This window comes from Triticum aestivum, chromosome 2D (genome assembly GCF_018294505.1).
Source record: "Triticum aestivum cultivar Chinese Spring chromosome 2D, IWGSC CS RefSeq v2.1, whole genome shotgun sequence".
Lineage (NCBI taxonomy): Eukaryota > Viridiplantae > Streptophyta > Magnoliopsida > Poales > Poaceae > Triticum > Triticum aestivum.
Genome location: NC_057799.1, coordinates 538,806,260 through 538,816,975, shown reverse-complemented (window position 1 = coordinate 538,816,975; position 10,716 = coordinate 538,806,260). Strand labels below are relative to the sequence as shown.

General features: G+C 46.2%; 1 protein-coding gene across 1 annotated transcript; it reads left to right on the top strand.

The window, feature by feature from the left end:
- Window positions 1-5,770: 5,770 nt before the first annotated feature.
- LOC123055901 (ent-kaur-16-ene synthase, chloroplastic-like) lies at window positions 5,771-10,484 on the top strand. The gene is made up of 14 exons (XM_044479714.1): window positions 5,771-5,780; window positions 6,487-6,536; window positions 6,622-6,898; window positions 7,008-7,188; window positions 7,483-7,700; window positions 7,784-7,904; window positions 8,033-8,130; window positions 8,227-8,438; window positions 8,527-8,639; window positions 8,730-8,825; window positions 8,900-9,115; window positions 9,209-9,350; window positions 9,423-9,668; window positions 10,149-10,484. The coding sequence occupies exons 1-14, from the start codon at window positions 5,771-5,773 to the stop codon at window positions 10,482-10,484; spliced, it is 2,316 nt and encodes a 771-aa protein (XP_044335649.1).
- Window positions 10,485-10,716: the final 232 nt, after the last annotated feature.

Sequence of the window (10,716 nt, the reverse complement as noted above, 5' to 3'; positions counted from 1 at the left end):
CATTCCGTTTGGACTCCGTTTGATATTCTTTTTCTGTGAAACACTGAAATAGGCAAAAAAACAGCAATTTGGGTGGGCCTCCGGTTAATAGGTTAGCCCCAAAAATAATATAAAAGTGTATAATAAAGCCCATTAAACATCCAAAACAGAATATAATATAGCATGGAACAATCAAAAATTATAGATACGTTGGAGACGTATCACCTGTCCGAATCTTCATCTTCTGACGGTGGCGGCGAGTCCCTGGGCGGCGGAGCGTCACCGAGCCTAGCCGGCGCCTCCTGAACTATCACCATTGGGTACCAAAGGGCGTCAGGGAGTGCATCCTCCATGCGAACTGCATGCCGGTCCGGCTCCTCGACCACCAGAATGCGGCTTGGGAGAATCTGCGTTGGGTCATCGGTCCTCAGCCAGACACGAAACGCTGACATGTCGTCGCGCCGCGTCGTGCGGTCTGCCACCCTAACGACGAGGCCAAGCCCCCAGAGTAGCGTTTCCGCCGCACGTCGAGTCCAGGCATTGGGCGGGACACTCCTGAGCGCCAAAGGCACAATGAAAGGTGTGGTGATAGCCGTAGACCGAGCTTGGCGCGTCCATGGCCGCAACGAGAGCGTGAACTGGCCCGTCGAGGCGCGGCCCCCGCGCACCAACCTGTTGCGTGTGTCCACGTCTCTGCACAGAACGAGGAAGTCCTCCCGGAAGAAGGGCCTGATGGACATATCCTTGCAGCCAACATCGAACTCCGCGTGGATCGCCGCCGCCGCATCCGCAAGGTCGACGACGGACCGCGGCTCGCAGATGGTCACCACCACAGCCCTGCCAAGCTCCGCATCCAGGGCGCGTGTGTCGTCCGGGGCCTCCAGGAAGCAGCAGTCCATGGGCTCGGGGCTCCCCAGGGGAGCCGGCGAGTGCGGCTCCACTGGGACAGAGAACTGAGGGCCAGCGGCACTGAGCACTGTCCCGGCACTCGCAACCTGGGACCACGACCGGCCGAAGCGGATGGTGCCCGCAGGTGGAGGACTGAGCGGCGGGGGTGGGGTTTCTTGTGGCGGTGGAGAGACGGACGGCCCCGGCCAGCGGCGGGCCCGGGGGAGGAGGCGGCAGCACCGCGGGGGGGGGGGGGGCACCTGGCCCCGGCGGTCCTCATGGCGTGGATCCACAGGTGGCGGCGGGCGCATCTTGCTCCCAGCGGGGCGAAGCGCGGGCGGCGGACGAGGCGGCTGCGACACCGGCGAAGCGCTGCCGGCCGCGTGCAGCCCCGCGAGGTGTGGTTTTCTCCACCGCAGCGGACGCATCTGGTCGGGTTCGTGCACTCCACCGAGATGTGGCCCTCCCTTCCGCAGTTGTAGCAGTCGGCCTCGCCCTGGTATCCCACGCAGCTCCATTATAAATCATGCGTAATTTTAGTAGTTATTACACCCGGATTCCATTGTAAATCGTGCGTAATTTTAACATCTCATTTATCCATAAAGCAATGTAAAGCAAAAAAAAAACTGAGTCGACCCGAAATACCTACCGGGCCAACGAGGCCATTGAATATTTTTTATATGGGTCGATCTATGGCTTCTTAAATTGGCCTTGAGACCACAGGGGCCGGGTCCAAGGCCAGGTCCGGGTCGGCCCGTTCCCATCCGGAGATGATTACAACTCTCTCTCTCTCGCGGCCGTATGGACGCACGCCATGGATCCTTCGACTGTTAAGACTTAAGAGTAGAGACGCCGTGGTCAGTAGGTGCACGTGCGAGCGGCAACCGCACTGTTGCATCTGTCCAAACCAGCTTGCACGGCTTTGTATACTCCCGCTAAGTCTCATACGTAGACGTAGAGCAAATGGAGTACCAGAAAATTAGACTTGCACACTAATGGACAATGTGCCGGCCACACGGGAGTCGGAACAAATTTCATCTTTTAAGGATCTCCCCCGTAGGACATCGAATATACTATGTTCCACCCCAAACTTCTTCTCTGTGTCATGGTCGCTGACTGGTTCAGCTGGCTGTAACTAATTTTTTTGAGAAACGGCTGCAAAGTGCAACAGAAGATGGAAGCACGTGGTGCCATATATGGAAAGGGATACGTACGCAACCCTGTCTGTCACGATATCATAAGGCCGCTATGCATGGCACTATCGATGATTTTGCTCTAGTGGTACATCTGAGAACACCCACCTGTGTCCGCCTACTCGCATGGCGACATGCACTTCAAAACACAACACAAAAGGCTTTACTGCTTGTCTGCTGCATTACTACCTATAGCACGAATGCGAATAAATAGAAGCATCAACCGCTCCTTCGTCCACTGGCCACCACTCCCTCTCTCCGGTTCTATCGAAACAATCACGCCCATGATACACAAACATCTACACTACTTGTTCGGGTGAGCGATCGGCAGATCCCGGCCGGGCGTTTCCATGTCGACCACCAAAGTAGGCAGGGCCTCTTCCGTGCTCCCGGCACATGGCGGGTTCAGGCCGGCTTCCGCGTTGGGGTCAAGGTCGTCTTGCTCGCACCACCATGGCCACCAACGTAACCCTCTTCGCCGCCTCAGCCTCGCCCGCGCCACCGACGACCATGTCCCCAGGCTCCTCGATGATTCCAGCTCTAGTAAAGCGCCCCGCCTCCGGCTCTTCTATTGTAGTCGTCGTCCTCTTCCCCCCTACCGGACTCGGACAATTTCTTCCTGTTTCGGTAAGGAGCGCCCTACCTTGCTTGCCCACTTGTGTTTTCAGAGCAGTTTTGGGTAAAAACTCTTTTATGTTTGCCCATGATGCACCCACGTAAAAAAACATAGCAAAGCATTTCAAAAAATTCTGAAACTTTATGGAAATGATCATCAACAAATGCTATGGGCGCTTGCAAAATTTGATGGTCAAATAACATTCAAGTAGCTCTGTACAAAAAAGACAAAATCACTGAAAATTAGTCAAAATGTAAGTGCACTGTTTGAGCAGATTTTGTAATTTTGTCTTTTTGTACAAAGCTCGTCGAATGTTATTTGACCACCAAACTTTGCCAGCACCTATAACCTTTGTTATGATCATTCCCATAAAGTTTTAGAATTTTTTGAAATGTTTTGCTATGTTTTCTTGCATGGGTGCACCGAAGGTGGGTGCAGCCACTACTTTCCTTTTATATAATAAAGGATGTCCATATTGACCCGTAATGAAGTATCACAAAAATACACAACGAAATAAGTCTAGGACGTCTCCAGGAGTTTGGGGCCCCGGGACGAAATGAAAATATATACAACTCCAAATTCTGAAAAAATCATATAACTAAACCGCAAAAAAACTATATAACTTCAAATGTTTTTTTATTTGGTATCATATTATAAATAAATTAAATATGATGTTAAACGACTAAATTGATATCAAAGGTATAAAAATGCCCCATATTCTACCAAAAAGCATAACTTGTCTTCTAACACTACATGAGTTCTAAGCTCAGAGAGGTAGAAAAAAATAAAAATAAAAAAGAAACCTTGAAATTTGAATCAACAACTATATTACAATGTTTTCATGTCGAAGCAACTATCTCTAGAAATTGTTCTATCAATCTATCCGAACTATAAACCATCATCCACCAAGCATAAAGCAATTTATTGATATTATGAATCTATATGAAATACAATGGCTAATGCTACAATTTACTAACTACCAACTATGTGACTGTTGTACTACTCAACACATATTCAAACGTTCGATATAACTTAAAAGCCTAAGTTTAGAAAACATTATACACCGAGGAGTACATAAATTTGATGAAGAACAGAGGAATAGGAGATTAGACAAACATAACTTTAACAAATCTTCTTACGGGACTGGGGTAGCCGGTAGACAATACGTTCTCGCCGGTGTTCAGCAGGGTCAACGATGGTCGATCCTCGTATGAAGGCGATCGTGGATCTCGTGCGTGCTTGCGTCTAGGACTATGCTCTATCGGCGCCTAGGGCCTAGGGCAACGCAAATAGGAAGCAACGATCGGGATTCGTAGAAGGGAAAAATAAGGTAAGCTGGCGCCTAGAGATCCGACGTAGATATAGTGGCTATTTTTGTTGAGCACCTCGGTTAATTTTCCTGGCTATTAATTTGGGCCCCCAAAAACTATGTGGTGGCCCACTCCTCCCCCCCCCCCCCCCCCCCGCCCACACCCACTAACGAGCATGAATAAGTCCACACTCGACATTGCATAACTAGAATGCACAAAAATCTAAAGTAAGCAAATAGCGAAGTCGTAAAAGAACGAAGTTAGGCCTAGGAGAAGCGAGAAAAGAACAGAAGCAATTAAAATCATGATCGATGATATACAACAATGACCATCAACACTAACTATCTCCTGGCAACACAAGAACTACGAGAAAAGAGTTCTCCAAAAGCAACGCCTTCAGAAAAAGAATGATATGCAAGTAGACATTGCTAAATCCAACCATTGACGGTCAGATAATGGGTTCTCACCAGGTAGATCGTGTCCGAGCACTAGGTAACAACGCAAAATGTCGCATTTGTCAGGTATAACCAACTAGAGCTAGACTAAGATTTTCACCCTAAATCTCAAGATCAGGTGCTTTAGAAGCAAAACCCCTGGCATAGGGTTCTTTGGAGTGCAATCCACTAGAAAGTGACTGCCTGAAAGATTTAGTAGTATGTTATCATTTGACCCAAAAAGCCCACAATTTCAGCCTATGAAAACATCAATCCACGGTAAAATTTATTATTTTTATTCCATCAACCAATTACCGTGCCACTATACCGACTAAGCTGAAAATCGCCATTTTTTTCGAGCAACCGGCGGGAGCTCTGCCTTTCCATTAAGCTTATCAGTGACATGTCCTACAATTCCAACCCAATCCTATATAAGTAAAACAGACATCAACCTTCACAAAGCCTGCTCGCGTGGAGCGACTCCGACATGAAGAACGACGGCAGCTACGGCGGACGTCGTCACCGAGGACCCACAGCACGAGTACGACGACCGGTGCGGCAGCCTCGTGGATGTCGTCACCGAGGACCCACAGCACGAGTACGACGACCAATGCCGCCACAGCGGAGTCCATGCAAGGCCAGCGTCCGGTCGCGCATAAATTTGTAGGTCTTCGGCCGTGACAGCTCGTCGGCGCCTGCATCGCCCAGAGCTCCTCCACCTCCGGCAAGTGCGTTTGCGTCATCCACCGGGAGCGCAGCATGGCGCGGGGCGGAGCTCGGCGTTGGCGCACGGCAACTGTTGGACGAAATGCCTGCTAGAAGAAGGTGAAGACGAGGAGAAAGAAGAAGGTGAGGTGCCACAGCTTCCTTCGTCATCGTCGTCCCTTTCTGTTTCTTGTGGAAGTAAGGCACGGTTGCCACGCCCTCGGACGCCAGCGTCGACGCATCCACAGCGCCCACGTCCCGAAGGGTGGCATCGCGCATGCGGCGTGCCACCTCGGGCTCCAGGCACGACTGCATGGCTCGCCGGACCGTCTACCACCGTCGCAGTACCGACAATCAAGCTCTAGACTAGCCTTTGGAAACCATAGTCAGCCTTCGTGTGCGTCTTGTGTTAGCCAGTTGGCTGCTGTATACGTGTGTGAGAGTTGTGCGTTTCTGGCTGGTGGTAAATCAGCCTTCTGTCCCGGTTCGAGCCACGAACCGGGACCAATGGTTGTGGGCCAGGAGCGAGGACCATTGGTCCCGGTTCGTGCCTAGAACCGGGACAAATGGGTCCATACGAACCGGGACCAATGCCCACGAGGCCCCGGCCGGCCCCCTGGGCTCACGAATCGGGACGAATGCCCCATGGGTCCCGGTTCGTGACTGAACCGGGACTAATGGGCTTGCCATGCCCGAACGAAAGCCCTATTTTCTACTAGTGGCTTGGCTAGCTTCGCATAGGAGGATCGATCAAGTTGCTTGCTTCTCTGAACGTGCGCGTCTCGCTGTATCAATCGGAGCTAGCTACCATCGTCCAAGATTTTCATGAGCGAAGGAAGAGGAGCATGGAGGCGAGGCCACGGCTACCGGAGGCGGCGGCCGGAGCAGACGCACGGGGCAAGGTGCTCCTGTGGGCAGAGAGAGAGGGGGGGGGGAGAAGACGAAGATGAGATGGTGAGTTCAACGGTCAAAACCATGTCATGTCAGCACAAAACCACCCCAAGCAATCCAAGGGATGAAAATTTTCTGGTTTCAACAATTGAGGGATTAGATTTTGCTGGTTTTAGAGTTGAGGGACCATCTGTAGACTATCGAAGAAGTTGAGGGACGGAAACTATACTTTTCTCATCTCAAGTTAGATTTGCTAAAAATCCTATTCTCCATTAGCTGCACAAGGATGAATATACACTTCAAATGTTTGTATGTCTGAGAGTAGCATCCTCTGTAGTGTTTACATGAGCATGTCCCTAGGCTGAAAAAAAAGAACATGAGTGATGTCCCAATTTCCTCAAACATTCTTTCTTTATGAGATGTGCCAATTGATTTGTGAAATACATCTCCTATCTTGATTCTTGAATCAGCAAATGTGGAGGAGGCATCTGCCGAAGAAAATGCATGTCTGCAAAACATGGTATGTAGTATGTACATCACTACCAATCATTGTTGCGGTGCGGTTTGAGGGACTTATCACATAATTCTTGTTTCCACTAAATTAGGAGCGGAAGGCTAGAATAAGGAAGCAGCTCCTGGAACCTGAGTTTTTGCCATCTTTCTACGACACCGCGTGGGTGGCTATGGTGCCCTTGCCGGGCTCTCCTCAAGTTCCATGCTTCCCAAAGTGTGTTGAGTGGATCCTACAAAACCAGCAGAGCAATGGATCTTGGGATCTAGTCCAAATGGACTCCTCCGTCGACAAGGATGTCCTATCATCCACATTGGCTTGTGTGTTGGCACTTAAGAGATGGAATGTTGGTCGTGAGCATATCAAAAGAGGTATGAACAAAGATGAATTTGCGTACCCTTTATTGTTGCTTTACTGTCTTGTATTTTTCAAGTTTTACCAAATCAATGTGGCCTGATGCGATGAAAATGGTACTAACAGGACTACGTTTCATCGGAAGAAATTTCTCCATTGTTACAAATGAGCAGAGTGCTGCTCCTATAGGCTTTAATATCACATTTTCGGGTATGCTTAGCCTTGGGACGGAGATGGGTTTGGAATTTCCGGTTGGACAAAATGATCTTGATAGGATTCTTCACCTCCGGGAGGTGGAACTGAAAAGGTTTGTCTATGACAGTTCTGGCATGAAAATTGTGTTGTATTTCACTTCTGATCCTGTTTACACTTCAGGGATAGCTGGTTTTGAAAGCTGGGTTTTTGGGACTGGCTGCTTTTTTTTTCTTGTAGAAGATGAACATTTTTCAGTACGAAGTTCTATTTTTGAATGATTTTCTAAGAACCGTGACTTGAAGGGAAAAGGGGCCACATGTCATTCACATTTGTCTTTTCCTGCATATGTATTACCTGTGATTATTATTTCAAAAATATGGATCTTATAGACATGGACTTGATTCAGATTTGTTGGGGATAAATCTGATGGGAGAAAAGCATATATGGCTTATGTTGCTGAAGGGCTAGGAAACCTATTGGACTGGGATCAAGTTATGAAGTTCCAGAGGAAGAATGGGTCATTGTTCAACTCTCCTTCCACAACTGCTGCTGCACTAATCCATAATTTTGATGACAAAGCCCTACAGTACCTAAATTTGCTTGTCAGTAAATTTGGTGGTTCAGGTGAGTCTAGCTAGCTTTCTTTGTCAGGAATTTGTAAGGTCTTAGAATGTGGCTAAATACCTAACGATACTAGACTTTTGCAGTGCCAACAGTTTATCCAACAAATATATATTCTCGGCTTTCATTGGTGGATTCTCTTGAAAACGCCGGGATATCTCAACATTTTTCTAGTGAGATAAAGAGCATCCTGGACATGGCATACAGGTGTGGGTCATGAATAAAGTTCTGATATGTATCTTCCATATCTTGTAAAATTCATTGTATCCACTTTGCAGTTTCTGGTTGATATGTATCTTCCATATCTTGTAAAATTCATTGTATCCACTTTGCAGTTTCTGGTTACAGAGAGACGAGGAAATCATGCTAGATGTAGCAGCATGCGCAATGGCATTTCGTCTTTTGCGAATGAATGGCTATGATGTTTCCTCGGGTACTTCCTTTGGAAGGGAATTTCCTGTCTTACAAATGTTATCTTTTTGTTTTTTTTGGTATATTTAATTTAACTCGCTAATTTCAATTAATGCAGATGATTTGTATCATGTTGATGAATCCACTTTCCATAATTCAATTCATGGATATTTAAATGATACAAAATCTATATTGGAATTGTACAAAGCTTCAAAAGTCAGTGTATCAGAAAACGAATTTATCCTAGATAACATAGGCTACTGGTCAGGCAGGTTATTGACAGAAAAGTTGTTCTCGGATCGGGTTCAAACAACACCAATCTTTCAAGAGGTCCTTGCATGAAATTTAAATCTCAGAAAGTGGACTAATTCTAGCTTTTATTGGGTGTTTACTGTTTCTATGTTTTTTGTAATTTCAGGTCGAGTATGCTCTTAAATTTCCCTTTTATGCCACAGTGGAACGTATAGGCCACAAGAGGAACATTGAACACTTTGATGTTTGTGGTTCTCAGATGCTAAAGACAGAACATCTGTAAGAGTCTCATTTTCTTGAAAAGAATAGTCTGTAAAATCATATAAATAAAGATGTCCGACACCAATTCTAGACATTTTGCTGAATCAGGCCATGTCGTCTCAACCAAGATTTCCTGGCTTTGGCTACCGAAGATTTCAATGTTTCTCAATCTATTTACCAGGATGAACTCCTGCATCTTGAAAGGTAATGTAACATCTATGCTCTCTTGCCATATTAACTTTATTTCTTAGTTAATTTCGAAATACTTGTGGCAGCAGTTGGGCGAAAGGGAATCGGCTGGACCAATTACAGTTTGCACGACAGAAGCTGACATATTGTTATTTTGCTGCTGCTGCTACTATATTTCCTCCTGAACTGTCTGATGCTCGCATGTCGTGGGCCAAAAATGGTGTGCTCACAACTGTTGTTGATGACTTCTTCGACGTTGGGGGATCAAAAGAAGAACATGAAAACCTCATAACATTAGTTGAGAAGTAACCCCCTTGGTCCTTCATTTTGTAAGTGGAGTTGGTGTGTCACGCATTTCTAACAAGTTTTGGTCCCTGATTTTCTAATGTTTATCTTAGGTGGGATGATCACCCCAAAGATGAGTTCTGCTCTGAGCAAGTGAAAATATTGTTTTATGCTATCTATACTACAGTCAATCAGCTTGGAGCAGTAGCTTCTGCAATACAAAACCGTGATGTTCGAAAGCACTTGATAGAATTAGTGAGTTTCCATTGTGTTTGCCTGTTTCTCAAAAAAAATTGTTTAGCACTGACATGTTGTGTCCATCTGCAGTGGCTACAGCTGTTGAGGTCTATGATGTCTGAGGCAGAATGGCGAATGAGAAAATATGTGCCAACAGTTGAGCAATACATGTCAAATGCAGTTGTTTCCTTCACACTGGGGCCCATTGTGCTCACATCGTTGTACTTTATTGGGCCAAAGCTCTCGGAATGCGTTGTCCAAGATCAAGAATACAACGAGTTATTTAGGCTAACGAGCACTATTGGTCGTCTCCTCAATGATATCCAAGGCCTTGAGGTATTTGGGTTCCTTTTATCCTCAACTTCTTATCTACGCACGTCACATTTGCATATGTATTCTATATTTAGTATAGCTGCATAAACATATGTTATTTTCAAGTTATATATGCTTCACACACCACAACAGGGAAATTCCTTTCATCTTAATATAAACAAATATCCTGATGGTTGCCTGAACAAACTGTAAACAGATACGTCGTAAGATAGAGACACTATAGTAATCCTCGAGGACTACAAGTTCTAACAAAAATCAAAATTTGCAGTCATTCATGATCTTGTCAACAATTTATTCTTGTAAAACACACATCAAGTGCTTGTATGGTATTCTTAGGAGTTCCAGACGACGGTAGAAGACGGACTCATGTTTACAATAATAACGAAGAGAATAGTAGTAATTACTCATCACTGTTGTCTCATGTATTTTCGACCTGCATGCTGTAATTTGGTACCCTGACATCTTTTAATCTATTTATTACAGAGAGAGAGCAGGGAGGAAAACCTGGATTATGTCTCACTACTTGTTCTCCACAGTGGTGGTTCTATGTCAATTCAAACGGCTAAAGAGACGATACAGAAGGCCATAGCCTCATGTAGAAAAGGCTTGCTAAAGCTGGTTCTTAGGGAAAACACAGTTGTTCCTAGGCCGTGCAAGGAACTGTTCTGGAAGATGTGCAAGATAGTTCACTTGTTCTACTCTCAGACCGATGGATTTAGCTCGCCAAACGAGATGGTGAGCGCGGTTAATGCAGTTATCAACGAGCCGCTAAAACTCCAAATCAACAATCGACCTTTGCGCATGCAGTCAGAAAATTAAGGGTTCCGTGTATTTTGCCTTGTTGTAATGGATCAATTAATCAGGTGCTCTCTTGAGAAAAAAACTTATGGATCAGATAACAGCCAACAGTACGGATACACTGTGTATGTGGTACACCAGAAACAACTACTCCCTCCGTTCCGAATTACTTGTCGCAGGTATGGATATATCTAGATGTATTTTAGTTCTAGGTACATCCATTTCTGCGACGAGTAATTTGGAACGGAGGGAG